Source organism: Patella vulgata, chromosome 5 (genome assembly GCF_932274485.2).
Source record: "Patella vulgata chromosome 5, xgPatVulg1.2, whole genome shotgun sequence".
NCBI lineage: Eukaryota > Metazoa > Mollusca > Gastropoda > Patellidae > Patella > Patella vulgata.
Window position 1 is genome coordinate 61,015,057 of NC_065883.2, and position 23,670 is coordinate 61,038,726.

Below are 23,670 nucleotides of genomic sequence, written 5' to 3' on the forward strand. Positions count from 1 at the left end.
ATAGAGCAGTTGGTTATTTTGCACAGCTACCCACTGTTACCTTATATTTTGGTCTTATGGAAGGTTAAAGAACTCAGAGTGTGTAATAAAAAAAAACTAACAACATATAACGCGAATGTTAAAGGACCCAGACAGCGTGATAAAAACATATAACGCGAATGTTAAAGGATCCAGACAGCGTGATAAAAAACAAACATATAACGCGAATGTTAAAGGTCCCATGCAGCGTGATAATATACATGTAACGCGAATGTTAAAGATCTCAGACAGCGTGATAAAATACAAATAACGTACATGTTAAAGGTCTCAGGCAGCGTGATAAAATACATATAACATGAATGTTATTTTTAAAGGTCTCAGGCAGCGTGATAAAATACATATAACATGAATTTTATTGTTAAAGGTCTCAGACAGCGTGATAAAATACATATAACGCGAATGTTAAAAAGGTCTCAGACAGCCTGATAAAATACATATAACGCGAATGTTAAGAATAGCTGCTATGAAAAGAATAGATATTTTCATTGACGACCAATACAGATGTATTTTAGCCATCAATAAAAATATTTTGGAGATCTCAATAGCACTTTCAAAATGAAGACTGTTATCTGTTTATAGTAATTTAGGTCTTCATAGTTTCAAAAAAATATAGAAGGACCGTGTGTCCAGTAGCCATTCCTTTGACTTTGCCTAAGTTGTATTTTGTTTTACTCCGTCAGCGGTTACATGGACTTCATGCAATTGTGGGCATCTGAGCACCCCCACCCCACCATAGGCAAAACAAGAAAGTTCTTGAAGCCGCTGTGTATACATTACCCTGTCTTCTAATTCGTGATGTATTATGGTAATTCCCTGTGGTGGTACCAAATTAAATTGACACTCAACTGGATATGCCTCAAGATTAACTGGAAAAAAGTTACAATTCTAATAAATAATTTGTGATATGTGTGGCTTTTTCGGTAAAGTAGCAATGCCTGTATTCTTTTCGAACTTTAGAACATTTTGTACTTCAAATTACATAGATATTTTGAAATGGCGAGTCTGTCTTGAAATTGAAACCAGTACAATCTTGCAGTAGACATCAAAAGGTTTGGACAAGTTTTAATAATGACGCAAGGAATTTTGAACTACTGAAAATCTGGAAAAAAAGGTTCTGCTAGTATCCCCAATTGAACTTGCACATTGTTGTAGAATATATTTCTATAGTGAATACTTAACGGGACTAATGTTACTCTATTACTTACTCTCTGAGGTTTTTGTTGGATCGTACGGCCCATCAGGATCTATGAGATACGTATAAGGCAAACCGACACCTATAGCAAGATATTTTTCACAGTTAGGTTCGATTCCTGAGAAATAAATAAAAAGAAGTTCATTAAGGTGTAAAAAGAAAAGATCAGTGGAATATGGATTTGCTCAGGGGTGCGTAAGAGGGTTAGGTTGCCAAATGGTTCACACGTACACGTTGGATCATAAGATCTTCGTTGAGTCAAGTGGCATAGTTTCGATTCCCGTTTGTATGTGACAAGGAGTAAGGTCACCTTCTAGCGTTGTGGGTTATGTCCGGGTCAACCTACTGTTAAAGAAATAAAATTTAACAATATGTTAGTCCCGAAATGACCCAACTACTACGGACAAGACGCAATACGCAGAAATCACAAACAAACGAACATATCAAATTAAGTGAATGGATGCGGGGACTAACCGTAAGCGCCCTCAAACAAATTGTGGACGGACGTCCGGACTGGCTGGGGCGACGACAATATAGTACGTCCACCTGAAAATATGTCCACCGATAACCAGGCGAAGTAAAGACGAAGATGACCTGATAATCTTATGAAGGACAAAATAGACATACGAATTCGAAACAAAAAGGAATTTTTGCCAGCGCTCAAGAATTTGCTGTCGGAGCCATACGATGGATTACGATGTCCTCATGAATAGCCCGATTTTTTACGATCAGAGCGAATTTGAAAATTTACTCTATCGTGTGTCCATCTGGAGTCTATGGGGTTTAACGTTCACTCGACACAAACCAGGTCATTTCGGGACTAACATATGGTTTAATTTTTTATTTCAATAATTCGCTTGCGCGTAGGGGTCTTTTGCAGTGGGAGCAAACCGGGGGACCCGGAGAAAACCCACGAGGTTGGACAGGCGACCCTACTCCTTGCCATGTACAACCGGGAAATCAAAACCACACCAGTTGACTCAATGACAGACCTTATGATACAGCGCGAACGTGCTAACCATTCGGCCATCCAACCCCCTTTAACTTTATGAAGTCTCGGTTCAAACACATAAATTTATGAACATATTGTTTTACAACTCACCAAATTGCTGAGTACTGCAAATTAACGGTCCAATGTATAGTTTAACATAGGCTGAAGGTTGACTTAAATCTACGTTGAATCCCGTTATTGGTAAATCAAATTTAGTTGTATGATTAGCAATATCATATCTAGTAACATTATCATTCATATCACAATTACAGGTAATATTCTCCAACACACACGATCCTGTTATTCCACATCCACAGTGTTCGGTGATATTCTGGCCACCAGGAAAATAATCTACTCTTTTATTGTCTTTAGTAGCATATACAAATACTTTCTGTTCGCCTTCATAATGAATGGGAGCATTCTGAAATTCAGAAGCAGTAGTCTGTGCAACAAATCGAACATATTAGATTCCTCTGAAATATTACTTCACTTCTTAAGCGGTTGTTAATAAAAAATATTTTAGTACTTTGTCTACAAAAACAGGTCAATTGCCCTTGTGTTTGTGGTAGGCCTTTCGGTATTGAAGATACGACATGAAATGAATAATTTTAAAGTAACATTATGCCAATGACCTCATTTGTCTAGATCTACAAATATGGTCATAGGTTTTGTAACCTTCAAGTGCCATAAGAGACCCACCCTTCACATTTTCACCCCCATTTCAGCTAATTTCTAGTTCAGTGTTAAGGCCAAAACTTACAAATAAATAAGATATTTAATGCAGTCTGACCAATCAAGTACATAGTTAATCGTTACACCATCGCCTAGTTAAGAATGAAATAGGTCGTAATAAGATAAAGGTTATTTAGTGTCATTGAATTATGGAACGTATAAATATAGATTATAAAACCATATCATTTTCCAGACTCTTATTGGTTTATATATAATGTGACATCGACTGCTGGGTTATGAAAAGAAACATTAAAACACAACGTGAAGTCAAAGTGAAATTCACATACTTGACCAGGGCCATAACGCTTCCTAATATCATATAATGGTAATACAATACTATTTTTACATATAATTTTGTGTATATATATATATATATATATATATATATATATATATATATATATATATATATATATGTCAATAATATGGTTTATGCAAATTTCCAGATGATCATAAAACATGACATTGTCAAATAATGTCGATGTTCATTGTACTTACTCTACATTCATATCTGACTTCTTGATCACAGAAATGCGACCCATCTATTATTCCTTGCATTGTTTCTGGGGGTGTCGTGTAGGTTAAATTAATGTTTCCACTTTCTGTCGGAATGATTGCTTTTTGTCTAGAATATTAATGAAAACTTTGATAAAAACTTAGACTGTAGCTCTTTAGGTGAAATTAATCGCCAAATATCAAATTTACCAATTGGCAAACAAAAACAACTTATCAATATTAGTATGCTGAGGACCTTTGGAAGCTAAAGACAATTTTAAAACGTTTATAGTTCAAACAAAATCTGCTTTTTGTGATGGAGTTTAACCAAGCGGAGACTATACGCCTCTTTTAATCAGGCTGTTTCGAACATACTATTATCATACAATGTTTATTTTCAAATGGATTATTAAACGAAACACGTCTTCGTCAGCCAGCCAGGTTGATGTAGAAAAGTGAGATATTAATCTCAATTTATATCTATCCATGATTTATTGTTGGCTTATTATGGAATTTTACTGGTCATTAGATCCCAAAACAAATTTGGGATCGACAAGGATGACCTACTTAATTTTATTTGTAAAGGCCCTGATCCATTAATTGTAATTGTGAATTTACTTTCAAAATTAAATCATAGCTATGACGCCATCTTTTGTATAAATTGACCATTATGTGGAAAAGTATATCATTAACCCCTGAACAAACTCAACACAACTCACTAACTGCCCATTCTTAACCCCTAAATATCCATTCTGAACACCTAATTATCCATTTTACTCTTTAAGAATGGTCAGTTACCTGTTCAGAATAGACAGTTAGTTTGCTATAAAGAGTGGATAGTTTATTCTGATTGAAATAATGTAGTTGTTGTGATCAATTTGTTCATACATTTTATAATAATAACCAAACACATTTACACAGTTTAATGGCGATGGGCCTTCATATAAAATCAAAATTTCAACGAGAAATTTCATTTTAGGCATCAAGCATTTTCTTCATTCCACTGAAAACAGTATCGTTCATTAAAGAGACAAATCGACCATTAGTTCTCCAATTATGGTGGACTGACATACATAACTAGTTCATATTTTGTTTGGTTTGTAAAATCTTCCTCATTCTCATTGTTTACTTCTGCCACAAAATATTCTAACAGTTCATTTAGTTTTTTCTTATTAATATTTAGAATGTCCATATTTTCTTCTTCATTCTTAAGCAATTCCATTTACAAAATAAATTAACTGCCCATCTTGTCTTGTTCCCCGTCTGCTTCGATAATTCTTGGTGAATCAAATTGTTTATATCTTTAGAATTTAATTGTGGGCCATACGTTGGAATTTTTAGATCACAAGTCTTTTCTGTTTTATCATCCTCGCTAGAAATGTCCGAAACCAAGTCACTTTTAATAGTAAAATTCCCAGTGTCAAATTTATCTTCGTTTGGTGGTTGGTTTTCAATAAATTAGACTGGGTTAATAACATATCCTCCTCGCTTGATATGTTTATTTTCTAATAGATTTAAACCTATAGTTGAGTACTAATAAGAACTTGTAATGACTGGGAGTTGGGGTGATTTGGAGTTTGAAAATTTATCACTAATTATGAACTTTCTATTATTGAGACAAAGGAAGGCTATAATTTAAGTACATTCTCCTACATAATGGACAGTTTTCGGATTTTATTCATTACATAATGTGCCTCACAATACTTTTATTCCCTCTATTATTACTAAATAACTATTTATGAAGATCGATTGCTTTGTACCATTATTAAGAATTAAGAATACTTGTGAAAGACCCAATTCCCTAAGCTTTGTACAGATCGCCACATATCATAAACAACACCGAAATCCCATGCAGTTTCCCACGTTGCAAAATGTTAACACACACTATACTAGACACAAACCACTATCTAGTACGTATGCAATTCCATGTATTCAAAATAATCAACAGGTAGACTTTTTATTCTGCAGATTAGATATTTGTAACCCCCGCAAAATAAATCAAACGTAATTGGCATTGTAAAACTGGGAGCCAGCTAATACGGAATTGGAAAGATAAACTTCATTTACTACTGCTATTTTATATGAACTTACTGATCATGGGGAACAACTGTAAGACCAACATGGCCGTATTTTGTCATATCACAGTGAACTAAAGTTGGTTCAAGAGGTCCATCTGGTCCATCTATATCTATAATTTGTGGTCCATTGTCATTTATATGATCATCCTGTTTTATTGCGTCACAGTCCTTCCGTATGTCTAGAAAAAAATAATTATGTTGTTTTTTAATTTAAGAATATTTAAAAAAACAAACTCAAATTTGGCATCAACAGAAAAAAAGATTCATACCTACTAATCACCAACATAAATCGACAAGAACCACACAGAGTGTGTCTGTTGTCAATAACGCCCATAGTGATAGACAAGGAAAGAAACGTTATAGACATGCACATCATATTCAAAATATAAATTTAAATGATTTCACATATTATTGACATAGTTATGGATAATTGACAAAAAAAAAAAAAAAGAAAAATACAAAAAACACAAAACACGCTCTTGTTGGTGTTTAGTAAGTCCCAAAAGGTTTATATTTAATTAGAACCCGTAAAAAATCACACTTCCTTACTCTAATGTCTTGCACTTGTAAGCTGACTAACACGGTAGTGTAGTATAGCTGTGTTGCACTTAATGTTTATTATTCGTGAATTGTACTGCCAAATTAGGTATGGAAACCCGTTTATGCCTTAATAGCTGTATAGTGCTAAATAGTAAATCAAGGTTAGACTTTTATTCAAATATAAATATACAAATGTCTTCTGTTAAGCTAACATACCTATTGGTTTTGGTGCACATTTTATTTCTGATATTTGGTATTGAGCTGATCCAGGGTTAAACGCTACTGTTGTAATCGGCAGCATGGAACGATCAATGATCTTGCCAAAATCAACTCCACTGGAACTCGAAGTGCCTTCACAATTACAAGCAACACCATTTGTACAATACCCAAGGAGACCACAAGGACACTGACAAAATAAAGGTAAGCAGTGTTTTTATATTATTTAAATGTATAAGCTCAGCTGTAGGTAGGTATATATTTATTGATTCTACGTTGTTATCCCTTAAAGATACATTTACAGTACAAGCTGCATAAATTTGATGATATATTTGAACGGAAAACCTATTCAAACTAATTAATGTATCAAAAGTTTGTTTTAAATTCCTCGGGAGATATTTAATTGGAAGAAAACTAGCCCAAACTGTAATGTGCATGTTAAACATTAAGCGTCCTTGTTTGTCACGTGGCGTGAATTAGGGGAGGGTACGTTTCAGGTTGTACACATTGTCGTTATCCTCTGCCAGCTTCTCTTTCCGTCTCTCATTGTTTCCACGACCTCTAGTCATTCGATCAATAAAACCAAGCGCTCCATACGTTATTCAGGCAAACAACAAGAGGCATACTACCCCCTTAGTGATCCCCTTAATTTGCTGTCTCATTGGTGTTTTCCAGGAAACTCGGTGTTTTTCTGGTAAGAATGAGTGTCTCTAGCTATCTTCAATACATACTAAATTTGCCATACCTTTATTGCCAATAGGGGGTCACGGTGGGTAAGTGGGTAAAAGGCTGGCTCGCTAGCCTGGAGATCGGGTGTTCGATCCCTGCATTGGCCGAGAAAGTTCATCCTGATTTTCGGTATGGTTCCCCTTTGTCGGTGATGCAGAACGGAGGGCCTGACAAGGACAGCTCTCTAGTCGCTCGGATGGGATGAAAAACCGTGTACACATTGGCGTGCACGTAAAAGATCCCTCGACAGTTTGAATCTGATATAAAAGTAGGCCGTAGTGCCGCTATCCGGGCGAAATTCCCCTCATAGCACATGGTATGGCATATGACCGTCTTCATTAGCCCAGTTCGGAGCAGAACAATAGGACGTTAAACCCATTTCATTTCATTTCATTTATTGCCAATAACTATATAAATACTTTCGTGTGGATGTATCTTTAACCATGACAATATTGAATTTAGAATACCAATCTTGTTGCTTTAGTCTATGCTATCTATGTATACCAAATAGCAATCATAAGAGCAGTTATGCATTCATAGTTTTACTGAGCTTACCATTTGATCTACTCCTGATCCTCCCCATGAATTGAATACTGTTCCATTAGCATTTGTCCACGCAGCATCTGTTACACCTCCAAATAATTGGTAACCAGCCGAACATGCTACCCTTAAATGAGATATTTACAAAGAAATGGTTATGCTATTACACCTTAAAGATGCATTATGTAAGATTTTGATAAAGAGCTGACAGTTCCCGATACAATAGTTCAAAAAAAGATAATGAAACGAGAATATGTTGAAAATTGCAGTCAAATCACTTCATTCTAAACGGGGTTATCACCGGGTTGAAGAACGATGTAGCCTCGGTTGTCATTGCTAACTAATAATAAGTAAAATCTCGATTATCCATTTTAAAATTATATCAATAACTGCCAATTGTATCTGCTGAAAATCAAAACCAGTCTAAGTTCTATATAATTGATTATGGGCTTGGCTTGTCAACAAATATCTAATTAATGATTTATATAGCATTTGACCCCAAACGAAAACTTTTGCAGGGGTTGATTTAGCTCTTTAATGGACCATTAGGTCGTTTCGGTAGCCCTGCCAGGGGATTTAGTAAAATTCATTTAGGGTTACAAGACCCACCAACCTTCTAAAGTAAATATCTCGTAGATACACTCAACATACTACTGATATGGTAAATATGGTGGCACTGGAGGCGATCACTTACTTTTGTGTTTGGTAACAAAATTCAGAAATATTTACAAGGCCCTGGATATCTTCAGCCCTAGCGTTCTGGTATAATATGGTTTGATCTGCTATATTTACAAGTCCTGTGGTTACTGGAGTTACAATAGTTATACCAATACCGTCTTCAAATACGCACTTTGGCTGAAAATCAATTAATATTGATATATTATTGTGGCGTTAGTTTATGGGTTTCATAACATGATAAAACATTTTCAAGTAATTCGTTGTTAGTTTATTTCGCTAATAACAGGTCGTTTATTAACAAATTATAATGTTTAGAATTTCAGATTTCAATGATGATAATACCTGCATAGTTTTCAATGGACCTGTTCCGTCGGGATCAATTTTAAACGTTTGACCACTCGAAGCCCCGGGATTAGCAATACGTATTTCTTCACAGCTCGCAGGCAGTTCTGTAAATTATATTTATAGAAATTAGTAGACCAATTAGGATTATTCCTCATTTTTTTCTCAAAAGGACAATATATCATTTGTACTACTTTTCTTTTTGAAAGATTTACAGGTTTTGAAATTTCTATTTTTGTTATTGTGCCTAAAGTATTCTATAAACAATTAAGTGCTATTTGTTCAATCGATGCCGTGACCAAGATGATGTTACAGTTATAAAAATTATAAATTATATAAATAGCCTCATTAGCGATATATCATCTTAATTTGTATCAACAGTTACAGCTTTTGATAATCGTCCTCATTATCAACCGTGAGATATTTTTATTTGATAAACAATAAAATGACCCATGCGTGTGACACGAAAAAAGGCAAGCATACATGTACCCTACATTAAATCTTCCGCAATAAATAACAAATCTATCGTCTTACCTGTACATGTTGTTCCATCTCCAGTATATCCATTTGGACAACCACATTCATAAGAGCCAATCGAATTGATGCAATTACCAGGAGGAGCACATTCTATTGTAAGACACTCGTCAGTATCTTAGAATAACAACATAGATATGTCATTAAATGTTAAGCTTATATATGTTTTTACAGGTTTCTGATGTATCTTACCATAGATATGTCATTAAATGTTTAGTTACATATTTACAGGTTTCCAGCGTATCTTTCTTATATAAGATAAATATGCATTGTTTTCCTTTTTGTATATGAATTAATCTACATTTTTAAAAAATTGTACACAAACATTTAGAAAAGGCTGTGGGTAAATATATTATGTATATCATCATGGTAAAAATGCACCATGTCTTTACATCCTAATAAAAAGATTATTATTACATTAAAGGGACAATAACACGCTTGCTGGCTTGAAAGCTCCAGAAAATAAATAATATCTCTATCTAAGTACTAGATGTTTAAGTGTCCTACCTGTTGTGTAAATTATCCATAACATCCTAATTTACTTGTCCAGAGGGTTCGAAAATATTTTTAAATTGAAGTTTCATTTGAAAAGGTTTACGTTAGACGTTTCAAACCATTATGTTGAATTTTTCAAAATTTTTAAATAAGGTGTGTTAAGATGAAATTTGTATCATCAATTAATTGAAATATTCTAAAATAGTACAATTTGTTGACCAGAATAAAGATTGGGACATATTTATGATATTACATGTATTCAGTTACAACAAGAGTGGTATTGAGCCTTTAATGTATATACATTAGGCTTAGATATTGAACTTATTTAAATACAATCACTGTATAATAATTATGGTAGAATACACAGCTTTTACACCCCTTCATAGTGATTATTATTAGATTAACAAACAATCACTGTAATTGTTCATGTTTTGCCAGTTGTACAAATTAAATTTAATGTTATTAGAGCAACTTAAATGACATACCTTCACATAGATCAAAACCATCTCCTGTAAATCCTGTATTACAAACACAATCACTGTTGGTACAATCAGCTAGAGCATGACAATCCTGTTCAACAGTGCATGTTCCTAAAAATAAATGTTTATTATTAGATACAATTATGTTTTAGCCAAGACCGGTATTTACTTTTCTTTCTAGTCCCTACATCATATAGATCTTGGGTGTTATATTTAATATTTCTCAATAGTTATTCTTAGTTATTTTTAAATATGAGGTTTATTCCTTCTGTATTTTTAATTTCTCATTAGCCCAGGTATACCCCCAATTGAATACTCATTATCTAGATTAGATTAAACATTAACTTACGTTTACATTCAGTAAAGCCATCACCAGCAAAACCGGGTTTGCAGTTACACTCATAAGCCGAACCAACATTATTCCTACAGTTAGCATTGGCATGACAGGGACTGGATAAACACTCATTTATATCTACAATTCAAAATATCGTCATCGGGTTGGATAAACATTCATTTATATCTACTATTTAACTCATTAAATCAAATTTCCGTTTATCATCAAAATAATAACAAAAGTTAGGCCATTGATATAATTAGTTAATAATTATGAATAATGCAGTCATTAATATAATGAAGACGGACTATCGACACGCAATTGTGGGGAAAACCGGGCTGGAAAATCCCGAGGAACTTTCTTGACCAACACTGGGAGCGAACCAGAGATCACCTGGCTAGCGAACCAGCGTCTTACTCGCGGATCCCATGAATATAAATAGTTTAATATGAATGGTAAAGCCATTAATAAAAATAATTAATATGAATGATATGAATGGATAATAAATTCATTAATATAAATAGTAAAATATGAATATTCATTATAAGACATATAGAAGTAGATTTCACAAATTTAAAACACTTATATGGATATACTGCTTCTGAATTTATTAGCATGTTAATATTTAAGTAGTAGTTTATCCATGATAAGTATTTTCAATTTTTAGAAATATGATTATTTTAAACCATTTGTTGGCATTTGTTTCTGTCATTTTGTTCTGTTAATAAATCAGAATCATTGTATTTATTACCAGAACATTTTGTTTGTCCATCTCCTCTGTAGAGTGGTTTACATTCACAACTTTTTGAAGGGTTACAAAATCCATCTGTATGACAGTCATCGTTAGTTCCACACGTAGTCGCATCTACATAAATAGAAAATATTGTTAATATGTGCATACCGATAACATCTAGAAATAATATACCGGTTGTCATAAACTGCACTCGACATTCCCCTGTCTTCTTGATCTACAACCCTAAGCAAAAGTTTTGAGAAACGATTATCAAGACGTAAATATGCCTGGAGAGTGAGGAGGGGTGGGACTTTGGGGATACTTTACACTAAAGCAAACATGACACAAGTCCAGATACAAAAGTACAACAAAGCTGTAAGTGTTCTTGAAAAAGTGAGGATTCTATATTTAGCGCGCACCTGGATTTCAGGGGATATTTATTAGCTATTTATTTTATTAGCTATGAAAAATTCTACCTGTAACTGACTTTTTGGAAGGATTTAATATACCTTGCTTCCCCCAAAATAAGATTCCATACTTTTCTCTTATTTTCTGAACATCTGTGCAGCTGGGTTATGATAAAGCGATTGCATATCATTATGACGAAACTGTGGACAAAAATAACATTTACGTACCGGGTTCACAGCCTGTGTGACCGCTTTCTTTTAATCCATCACCAGAAGACCCTTCCTGGCATACACATGTGAACGTAAAAGCAACCGTATCTTCTACACAATCAGCAAGGTCATCACAATAGAAGTAAGCTTCTGAACAGTTTCCAGCTATGGGAGCATGGGCTGAATAAAACAATAGAATCATTAATATAATTATATCATTCAAGAAACAAATTTAGCCTAACTTGATATGCAAGGAATTAGTCTACAGATTATTGATGCAAATGCGTCCATAGTCGATATATTGTGTTTGAGATAAGGATTACTTTCAATAAAAAAAATGTTGTCATTTATTTAGTTACGATAATATAATATAAATCGTTGTTGAAAGTTTCCATTGAGAAAATACCTCTAATTTTGTTTGTCCAATGTTGTTGAAAGTTTCCATTGAGAAAATACCTCTAATTTTGTTTGTCCAATGTATACGAGATTAATATATGTTTAAAACATGTTCTTACTTGCAAATGTTCCAGGAGCCAATATAATAAATACCAGCGACAGTAAGATCATATTGATCTCTTATGATGAGCTGTGAACGCCTGGAACCATACATAATAAAAGGTGTTATAAAAGGTTATTCCGGAGAATATAACGTATATAAAAATGATTTTAAAAACCAATTAAGATATTATCTATGTATTTAATAGATAAACTTAACAGAGCTATTCAATTAATTGACTCTTTCCATCCTTGAACCCTTCCATCTCTCCGCTATTCCGTCTCACACTTTGAAACTCGATAATTCTTTAGCAATGAATTTTGTCAAAACTGAGCATATATCTTTACGATCACAGTCACTCCTCGAATATCGATGCTTAACGTGCATATTTAATTAGTAAACTGTAATCGGATTTGTCGATTCTTTTAAAAACAAATAATATTACTTGTTGTGAATTAATTTGGATACTTTCATTATGACAGTCACTCGCCAAACTCCTACTGACTATGATTAATTTATTGTGTGACTCAATAATTTTATTTCTAATGGCAGGATTTTGGCAAAACTTGAAAGATACCTACATTATCACAGCCACCCGCGCACATATATAATGGAACCTGACAAAAAACCTAATAATTTATTTCCAGTGAAAGGATTTTGATAAAACATTTTAATGTTTTATCAAAATCCTTTCACTGGAAATACCATCTGCGCAAATTTTATATTAGTTTTTCAAATCGCCAGTTACGGATATATCCGCCAATATTTGATGCAGTCGATGCGTAGTCAATTTGATGTGTAGCCGACGAGGATAGATTTGCTTGGGGTGGGGCTGTGGCGATGGAAGTGAGGCCTGGTGAGCGTCTCGATACTCACTGTCGAGAGCGCGGCGCAAGTGTCTGTCTTGGAGTTTGAGAGAGAAGCGGGGAAGAGACGACCGGGCCGGGATTCCTCGGGACTGTGTTGATTCGTGGGTTCGCAGCCGGCCGAACCGCTCACGCTTTAGACCATTCGACCACCCATCCCCTCCCAAAACGAGTCTGATCTCCTACGCTATATATTCAGCAGTATATAATATTACTCATCGCAATGAGAGTAAAATATATTTAAACTATTGACAAAACGTCAAATTATTTAAACAGTTATAACATTCTCCAATCCTATTATCGATGTCCGTTCATAAGATATTGAATTTATAGGTTTATCGATACACTTAGTATAATGTCTGTTTCAAGACGAAGATATATCACATCTGTTACATCATATGGTTTGTGTTTTTGTCAGTTCTAACAGGTTATTGTTGATGATAATCCTGGGTGGGTGGGTTTTTTTTTACTTTAAGTAAGAGAGCTTCTTTTGCATTTTGCCTGGAAAAAATTTCTGGCGGCTTTATCAACGCAAACACGTTAAGAAGGCGTGTTATAATATCATGACGTGATCCGACAATAAACATGCTATCAAAATGGCGGAAATTTCATCTCGGAAGAAATTCTGTCAAGAAAAAGAAGCGAGAAGAAAGTAAATACAAAACATAAAGTGTACTATAAACTGGATTTCGCTTCATCATATCTTAATGGAGCTGAAACATTGGGCTGATATTGCTGTTAGAAATTCAGCGTTTACAATATTGTAGTTGGCATGGGTCAAAATCACACACAGAGAATGTAATCATTTATAAAATTGGAATTACGTACTGATAATTCCCGGATATTTTTTCACCATATTTGGTGCCCTACTCTATAGAATCCATTAATATCACTTGACGGTGAATAAATTCTATTGAATTTATCTTTCATCTTTTCAGCAAAAAAAGGGCTCGGGTGGGGGGGGGGTCTGGTGGTTTAACGTGTGCGCGTTAGATCATAAGATCTGCCATTGAGTCACGTGATAATAAGTAGGTCGCCTGTTCAACCTTGCTGGTTTTCCTCGGGTTCTCCGATATCCTCCCACTACTAAACACCGCTAAGCACAGGTGAATTATTGAAATAAAATTGAACAGAGTCCTCTCCTTCTCTCCCTCAGCGAAATCTCAAATTATTAATATTTAGATCATTATAAAAAAAATTAAGAAGCATTTTTTTAAATTTGAAGTGGTATCAGATGCTCTATACAGAGTAAGAATAGCCGCACGTATACGCATACTTTAGAAAAGATAAGAAAAGTAGAAAAATAATGAAATCAGAAAAAACGTCTTTTATATTATGTTTCTTACACATCTATTTAATAAATTAATAAAAACAAAAAGTGCCGTACTGTATTGTACTTTCATATTTCTCTTGGAATGAGACATACAGCAGGGCCCTTTGAACAGATTCCCTTGGGAACGGGAATTCCAAGACAAGTAGTCGGAAATGTCACTTTTGGGCACATTATCTCCTCCAATATTACATTGAATATAAGTTACTGCCAAAATAACATAAGTAGATGGTAAACTCTTTTGAAAAACGACCTCCTTAAAATTGTGAAGAAAATAATTTAAACCTACCTGAAAAGGCACTCTCTATTTTATAAACCCCTAAGTTTATACAAATTATATGAATATATTTTCCTCTGGCCAATTTATTGGGTCGATACTTGTCAAAATTTGCAGTAGGCTTCCTCCGTGGATGCTTACAATAGCATCATACGGATAACAATAGTCACACGACGCAAAATTGTCCACGTAGGTACCCTAAAAACGTATGTTTGCGTTCATTGGCCATTTCAGAAAAGAAATAATTAGGCTTCGATTATGCAAAACGCTACGTTATTGGTCAATAATATAGATATTCAGGAATTTGTGTTTATCAATTTTAGTTTAAATATCTGTTGCTTTATTATGGTTAGAAAGTTAATTTTAAATCAGAAAAGATTTCAGATGGAAATAGTTTTGAGATAGTTCCTTGAAGGTTATGTAATAATTGGAATGCAATGTTAAATTCAGACAATGGACGCGATTGTCATGGTTGGAGTCTTTGCGTGTCTTTTTTCAGGGATTACACCACCTAATTTGACAATATGTTGCCGTTTTGACGGGAAGAAAATCCCACGCCCTTGTAAGTTATCATAGCGCACTAGAAGTCGAATAGAATTCAAAAATATTATCATTTCGATGAATAGGAAAACATATCTGTATGGAATAAGAGCAGAGCGATAATCCGGTGTTAAATTATTTTATAGTTTGTACATTACAATTAATTGGCTGATTGACAGTATGAATGAGGTATAGACAGTTTTTAATGATTTTCTGTTTAATCGGTATTTTAATGAGCAAAAATGGTAAAGGTGTTTCTACACTTTTTGAGTGATTGAATTTACAAGGGAATCTCATCTGCCGTTAGACTGGAAGATAAGACCAAGATGTTTACGTCAGTTTACGCCTTTAATCTGTACCCTATAGGAAGGTGAGCTAAATAGCACCGTGGGTTAACAGTCATTTTCACAGTCATTTTATATTGGTATCGGTTATGCATAATAGAAAGAGTGCATGTCCGAGAATGGGGCCCTGTGGGATATCAGCAGTTACACCCTTGATGTTAGAGCAGACACTATTTACTGCCACCATTTGTGGTCTGTTGCACAGATAATTTCAAAACCTTTGAATTAGGTCAACCCTGACTCCAGATGTATCAAGCTTCTGACAGAGTCAACAACTTAACCGTTGTCACAGTAATCCAGTTTTTGAAAACATTTTTTATTGAACGCTACTTAGTAAAATGTAGATCCCGTGACAAATTGAATTATTATAACAAATTTCCATACGAGTTGCAATATTTCGAACCATTACAATGAAATGAAATGGGGTTTAACGTTCTACTGTACAGCCGTAGAAAGGCTACGACTAAATGCCATTAGATATCACATTTGAATTCACGTCATGATCGACAGAACTATATTTCAATTTTATTACAGATTGTAAAATTGATTAGAACCAAAAGTATAAATCTGTCCCTGGCACTAATGATGACTATTTATAGGTGTATTGTTAGTGAATGCATATTTTGATAAACCATCAATGTACAATCACCTACCTATTATTTAAGAACATGTTTTTAGTCCATTTATTTTGTTCGTATATTTTACTTGGCGTTCAAACGAGTGTAATCCTGAAACCGTGTATCATAAATATGACTTGTGGGTATGTAAGACACAATTAATTATACCTGGTTGCTTTCCTTTGGTTTTGTTATTTATGATCTTTACAGATTTAATCCCACAACACACCTTTATGGGCATGGAAAACCAAACAGCTCTTTATTCAGAGTTCTTAGTCCTTATTTCTTAATTCTTAGTCCTTAATTCTTATTTCTTCGTTTGTTGTCGTATTTCGACATTTGTATACTAAAATTAACATTTTTGTCTGAAAATCAATATTTGTTTTACAAATCAGACATTTGTAATATCAGATTTGTAAAATGTATTTTAATTGTATTTCAATATAAAGATAAAATTTATTTTAGAAAATCAAAAATTAGCCTACATTTACATTTCATCAGAGACTTACAACGAAAAACAAATCTGGAACAACAAATGTCTAATTACAAATCTCCGAATACAAATCTTGCAAAACATTGCTCCAAAACTATCTCTTCAATAACATTTGTCCAAAACATTTCTCGAAAGCCATCGAACAGGCCAACCTCGTGGGTTTTCTCCGGGTCCTCCGGTTTCCTCCCACTGCTAAAGACCCCTATGCGCAAGCGAATTATTGAAATAAAATTAAACCATATGTTAGTCCCGAAATGACCTAGTTGTGTCGAGTGGACGTTAAACCCCATTTCTCTCTCTCTCTCTCCATCGAACAGGAATGTTATGACGACATGAGCGGAAATCAACCTTGCATACAATAAGTCACCAAACAATAAAGGAGAATCGAGCAAGCATATATACAATAAGAAAAATCGCTCAACAAACCGTAGACAACAAAGCACAGACCAACCAGAAAGGCATGCTCGTATTCAATAAAGTTATTGACCATGAAGTAATGCTTTTTTTAGCTAATAAATTATAAAATATTCTATATACAGATGACTCAGAAAAACATCAAACGACAGAGCCATTGTTTATTCGGATGCCCTTCTATTATAGCATGCCCTTCTGGTTGGTCTATGCTGTTTGTTAAGCTGTAAGTGTCCTTTGGCTAATAAACTAGACATTGGAATATGGCCTAATGTGATATCAAACTAATGTGAAAACGGCACCGAAACAGATCATCGTCACCCACTCAAGCCACACCCAGGGGATGGATGCGACAGAAAAACAGGACATTCGCAAGGAAATAATATGATCAGTTTTGTAACAGAATTCGGGGACGGAGTGAGGTCCGGGGGCTGCTGTATTGTTTTTGATTTTATTAATAACCATACAGTAAAGAAATCCATATGGGTAACAAGAAAATGGCATAGAACTTGCCACAATGATGTCAACGTAAAGACTAAATTCCTTTTTAAAGAAACATAGTTAGCTCCCCTTAACTGAGAATTGATGTAATTAACCCTAAAACTATTACACACACCCTTACTGACCCCCAAGTCAAAAGTGTGTGTAGTCTGAATGAATATCTGGAAATAGATGCAGCTAGCTGTCCATAACACTTAAGAATAAAACAAATGAAAAATGGGAAGATAATTCAAAAACTCAACTGTTTGTTTTTAGTTCAACAGCTTATAACTTTTGCACATATCTATTCAGTTTTACGTTTGTGTTATGGTTGATGGAATGTCCCCATCACAACCGATAACCGTTTCTTCCACATCCGTCATATTTATCCGCGAAATCTTATCGTCAAACACACTTACAACATCCAACTTGAACAGATTTACGGTGTTGTACGGACGAGTTTAGGGGTCAATAGCGCGATCTATACCGCGATATTAATACGGTAAACTGTCAACATATAATCCTTGCGATGACTGTAACCACGAAAAGATGATTTTAGCCCCGGAAAGACAATGTCTGCCAAATTAATGGAAGCAACGCTCAATGATGTATGCCATCAGTTCCTTTTAAATACACGCGTTTGCGTTTAAATACTGCTATTCTGAAGCCTTGTCAACATATTTTATTACGCCGTATATGTCGACACGTTCGTAAAATAGGTTGACAAAGCTTCAGAACAGAATACCAGAGTTCATTCAAACGAAATGATCACATATAACAAAATGTGTTGATTCTATTTATTCGGCAAAAATAGCCTTTTTGGGTTTAAAATAATCGGAACGGTCACACTTTGTTGACATACTTTCTTATTAATATCGAGGTATACATTGTATTATTGACTCATATAGGCTTCCATGATTCAGAAAAACATCAAACAACAGAGCCATTGTTTATTCGGATGTATATAATTCATGTGCCACAAAATCAAACAATAATGAATATTCGGAAATAGAGAATTTATTCAATTCAACGGAATATGGAACGCCTAACGCCCGTATAATTTACAAAATATACATAATTTACATTTATTAGGATCCGACAAAATAATTTATTTCTTCTCCTTAATTAGAATTAATTTCAACAATGAATTTATATTTATAGTTTATATTTTATTAAATAAGTTATAATATACTTTTGAGATATATTTATATATATAAATATATATATATATATATACCCATCATCTTTTTATTAAGGGACTGCAAGATCGTTACATTTACAACTGAGTACAGATGAGATCTGAAACGAGAAAACACCACCCTTCATAACTATATATATTATGTTTAAATGTTTTTATATATACTATTCAAAAAAAGTAGGGGATATTTGATTTTGGGGGCATAATACTAAAATATGCAAATGACTACGAAAAAAGTCACTATAGAACCTAACAGAAGAAACATTTCCAGTTACATGTGACGCCCAAACGCACCAATAGCTACCGCATGGAATGCAGGTGATGCTTGGGATCATCATGGGGGTCCAACCCAAGATTTGCACGACTCTGACTTTGAATGTTACAGTCATTGTGGCATTGAATTCCAGGGTGGAAACATCAGTTTAATTGTTTTAGTGACCAGAAAACAAATTTTGATATGCGTCGGCTTACCCAAAATGAAAGGTTACGTGCCCTTGGCATGCTACAGATCGGCACAACACAGGCGGTTGTGGCGCGGACGATGAATGTTTCTCAGTCTGTCATAAGCAGGCTATGGTCCAGATACCGTGATACACAATCTGTACAGGACAGACCACGCTCAGGTCGACCAAGGGCGACAACTCAAGCCCAGGATCGATTTATCCGTACCTTGGCGTTGAGAAATCGTGTCATCACAGCAAATCAGATCAGCGCTCGTCTTCAAACAGACACTGGTGTGAGAGTGAGTGGCCAGACGATTCGGAATCGACTGCATAGGGGTCACCTTCGCGCCCGACGTCCTCGCGTGATCCCTTGTTTGAGAGATCATCACATTCAGGCAAGACGTCGTTGGTGTAGGGATCGTCAACACTGGGATAATCGACGCTGGAGCAATGTGATGTTTTCAGATGAGTCAAGGTTCACTGTTGATTTTTTGGACAGACGTAGGAGGGTGTGGCGTCGTCGAAACGAGCGCTTCCAAGACGTTAACGTCATCAGACATGATCGATTTGGGGGTGGTTCTGTTATGGTGTGGGGAGGCATCACTGTTGCTGGAAGAACGGCTTTACATGTTGTTGCAGGGCGTGTTACAGGCCAGTACTACCGGGACAACATCTTGGCAGTCCATGTTGTGCCGTTCGCACGACGTCATGGCCGCCGTTTCATCTTCCAGGATGACAACGCAAGATGTCACAGGGCCAGGATCGTTACAGGTTACCTCCAACAACAGAACATCACCACATTACCTTGGCCAGCACTGAGTCCCGACCTCTCCCCCATCGAGCATGTCTGGGACATGCTTGGACAGAGGTTACGTCAACGTCAACAACGTCCTGCCAATGTCCAAGAACTTGCTGCTGCGTTGCAACAGGAATGGGACAATCTGGACCAAAATGACCTTAGACGTCTCATTAGGAGTATGCCACGTCGGATCAATGCTTGTTTGGCAAACAGAGGAGGATTTACCCGTTACTGACTTGGTTGTGATGCTGTGGTAACTTTGCTGTTTGACCCCGGGTATCATTTTACCCTTATAATGGTCAGTCTGTGCCTTACTTAGTCTAACGATCATTTGGAATAAATCGATGAATGTGAACTTCATTTCATTTTGTCATTTGTTTCTTCGTCAGTTTCATTAGGTGACTTTAATAACACTTAAAAATCAAATATCCCCTACTTTTTTTGAATAGTATATGTTTATGTTGTTTGTTTTCAGTTTAAGCCTGTGGTGCAAGATGAGTTAGATGGCTCTTCAACTACAAAATGCGATCATACTACATTTTTAAGAGTCAGTACTAAAAATGGTTTCATGGTGAGCAGCTATATTTGGTAACAGGTCTGATTACTCCAAGCCCAATCAGTAAAGAAAGAAATTGACACCAACAACAAACTTACAGAATGCAGTACCTCTTCAAGTATTTATTTTCTTAATAAATATTCGTAATGCTGGTGATTCAGCCGCATACATACACCCACATGAAGTTGGGGATTTTGTTGGATGTCTAATGTCCTTAGCGTGTGTCGTTGATAGAAATGCATGATATCGTCGATTGTCAGCCGTTTGCATTGGATTTCAGATGCGCCATAAATGTATTATTTCATATGTAAAATAAATATTTTCTGAAGGAGTTTGCATTACCGCAGCAAATTGGATTTTTCTCAAATTATAGTTCTACAAACGCTGTGATTCTTCAGAATATGGTAAACGTTACTCCGGTTAATATTCAAGAATTGCTACATTATTAACAATATACCGTCTACATTAGCCCGATTGTTACGGAAAGGTTTGTCGTTAAACGACAAATCATTTCATTTTACCTGTTTGTCAACAGTGGTACTGTTAGTACATGTTAATGTGTAGGCGAGCATCTCAGTTTGGACAGCTTCACAACATTTATCTGGTGATACACCACAACCACCCTCACAAACACCTACAGCAACAGGTGATGCTACCGTACAACCATCTTCAGTAAAATCTTGGAATTTTGTATATAGAGAACAGTTAAGTGGAAGAGCTGAAATGTAATTATATTTGCTTAGATAAGTGAATTGAAATTAATTATTGGGAAAACAACTCTTCAATGGGGATAACAGGGGGCATTCTTCATTTCGACAACCGATTGAATATGTACTTTATCAAAAAAATATAAATGTTTCTTAGTTGACATCATTCCATTATGTTTCAGCCATGCAACCTCCTAAACCCGGAAGTGATATCAGGTGTTACGGAAAAAGTAAGCATACCCCAATACACGACACACGCCAATACATAGGTCTCAATGATTACATTAATATGTTTCTTGTTCATATTTTATCTTTGATGCCAATATTGGATTAATATGGCCATTCCAGTCAAATATATTTAACATACTGAAAGCCATTGAACAAGCTCAGTTTATAAATCAACAATGATGGAATGATAGCCATACCTCCACACGTAGATTCACTAAGTAAATGTGGTTTTCTATTGACTTCACAAGCCTTCTTCTGTAATTCACATGTATTCTTGAAGTTCAACTGCCTGTATCCTATCAGACCACAGACTGGTTCGTCTTCTCTGTGTGAACAATCTGGGCAGATACATGAAGCTGTTGTGTTATCAGCTCCTGGTACACAGATCTGTCCAAAACCTGGACAGCTATAGTTGGCACATGGACCTATAAAACAAGCAAAATTCATATAGTATATGTTTACTTTATAGTCTTTTCGACAACAAGCAGGATTATAGGGTTATTTGAGTATCTGAATTATATTTACCGTTTGTACAATTTCCATAACAAGCTGCTGTTTCTGAGATAGGCGTCAAGATTTTCTCGTAGCTAGTTCTTGCTCTGATTTCTTCTCTACTTCGATTCATAATACCCCTACCACAATCTACACTGCAGTCACCCCATTCTGTCCATGGTCCAACTGGGCTACCTGATGGAAGGAAGCAATGCAAAACAATTACAGGCAAGTTCTGATCCAACCAGGATATCTTCTTAAATGACCATGGCAATGGTTTGTTTTACATTTTTAGGACCCCACCCATTTGATCTGAGTCCAAAATAAATTTCTTGATTTGATTTGTGTGTTGAATTGTTTTGTTGGGTGAGAAATATGCGTCAATAGATAAAGCCAGAGATTGGATATGGCCGATTATTCTCACGACATAGTAAGCCAAACTTGAAACTGAAATTAAGGTAAACACGTGGATTATTTTGCTTAATCTTTGTAGACCACCTCTTAATCATATAGACCGGGTCTATCGCTAGTCCAAAATACACATCACATCATCCCAATTCAGTGCTTGATTTCAGTATATTTAATGTGGGGATTTGAACCTAAAAATCAAATGCCGTTTTTGTCTCCATTTACATCTCCATAGAAACATGTGTAGCACTGCCCGGCTACACATCTTTAGTTTTGGCCTGATCGCCTATGGGTTGACTCTGGCGTGGGTACTGATGTATATCTCCCTTTTAGGATTTTCCTTTTTCTGTTTAAATACGGCTACCCACATCATATTCATGTATGAGGAACAACAATAGGGTTTCTATACGTCTTATGTCAACGGAGTTAAACAATGGTCTACATTACAATACCTTAAATTAACATACTTTTTTGGCTCAACAAAATATGACATGTAAATGACCAACATGTTTAGAAACCTATAGATCATTTAATGTATCAAAATTATCCACATTACTTGGTATATTTCTAGATTATGAATTTTAAGTCGTCAAAGGTCACATTATTGTTACAGCTATAATATTGTTACACATCATCTTGACAGCAAATAAATAACCTTATAACAGTCAGGCTAGAACACTCATATATGATCGAGACTAAACATTGTGTACAGTGCGCTATCGTACTTCCCGTCTGAAGTCAATCAATTGTTACGTATGGTAGCATAATTAATACTAAAGACGGTAGCCGACTAGGACAATGGGATAGCGCCTTTCTTGTTAATCATACTCATGTTAACAATTGCAGGCGAAAACTGGACACCAAAATATATGGAAATGTACGTAAAACATTTTAGATTTTTGTTCGAATGTCGCAAACCGCTCAATGGTTTAAAACTACTCACTTCCTGGACCTTTGTCACAAAGACCGGCATCACTCTGGATGATCGTGGTGGCATCATTTACTTCACACATGATGCGTTTGAATTCACATTCACTGGGAAACATGATAAATCGACTGCTACACACAGGCGCTACAATAAATAAATCACATTTTAAAGGGGTATGGTAACGAAACCTACTTTAAATATCCGACAGATACCTAGTCAAACCGCAGCAACGGAAGCTCTAGAGATGTTAGTGACTTCCGAAGGTTAAATTTAAATAACTTATTGTTTTGATA

General features: G+C 35.3%; 2 protein-coding genes across 2 annotated transcripts in view; both read right to left on the minus strand.

Annotated features, from left to right (window-relative positions):
* Nucleotides 1-14,889, minus strand: part of LOC126821985 (fibrillin-2) — a 52,177-nt gene extending 37,288 nt beyond the window's left edge. Inside the window, exons 1-16 of the mRNA XM_050550687.2 lie at nucleotides 14,746-14,889; nucleotides 12,280-12,360; nucleotides 11,783-11,944; nucleotides 11,166-11,279; nucleotides 10,430-10,552; nucleotides 10,087-10,191; nucleotides 9,107-9,223; nucleotides 8,573-8,679; nucleotides 8,247-8,407; nucleotides 7,568-7,679; nucleotides 6,284-6,473; nucleotides 5,541-5,706; nucleotides 3,453-3,579; nucleotides 2,334-2,643; nucleotides 1,245-1,349; nucleotides 817-905 (exon numbers count right to left, since the gene is read on the minus strand). Coding sequence (XP_050406644.1) covers nucleotides 817-905; nucleotides 1,245-1,349; nucleotides 2,334-2,643; nucleotides 3,453-3,579; nucleotides 5,541-5,706; nucleotides 6,284-6,473; nucleotides 7,568-7,679; nucleotides 8,247-8,407; nucleotides 8,573-8,679; nucleotides 9,107-9,223; nucleotides 10,087-10,191; nucleotides 10,430-10,552; nucleotides 11,166-11,279; nucleotides 11,783-11,944; nucleotides 12,280-12,331 — 2,040 coding nt within the window. The 5' untranslated portion in view covers nucleotides 12,332-12,360; nucleotides 14,746-14,889. The remainder of the gene's footprint in view (nucleotides 1-816; nucleotides 906-1,244; nucleotides 1,350-2,333; nucleotides 2,644-3,452; nucleotides 3,580-5,540; nucleotides 5,707-6,283; nucleotides 6,474-7,567; nucleotides 7,680-8,246; nucleotides 8,408-8,572; nucleotides 8,680-9,106; nucleotides 9,224-10,086; nucleotides 10,192-10,429; nucleotides 10,553-11,165; nucleotides 11,280-11,782; nucleotides 11,945-12,279; nucleotides 12,361-14,745) is intronic.
* A 3,665-nt stretch (nucleotides 14,890-18,554) lies between these two features.
* LOC126821984 (uncharacterized) overlaps nucleotides 18,555-23,670 on the minus strand; it is a 49,589-nt gene continuing 44,473 nt past the window's right edge. The window contains exons 50-54 of the mRNA XM_050550686.2: nucleotides 23,393-23,521; nucleotides 22,075-22,236; nucleotides 21,747-21,974; nucleotides 21,136-21,332; nucleotides 18,555-18,917 (exon numbers count right to left, since the gene is read on the minus strand). Of these exons, the coding sequence (XP_050406643.1) occupies nucleotides 18,870-18,917; nucleotides 21,136-21,332; nucleotides 21,747-21,974; nucleotides 22,075-22,236; nucleotides 23,393-23,521 (764 nt within the window). The 3' untranslated portion in view covers nucleotides 18,555-18,869. The remainder of the gene's footprint in view (nucleotides 18,918-21,135; nucleotides 21,333-21,746; nucleotides 21,975-22,074; nucleotides 22,237-23,392; nucleotides 23,522-23,670) is intronic.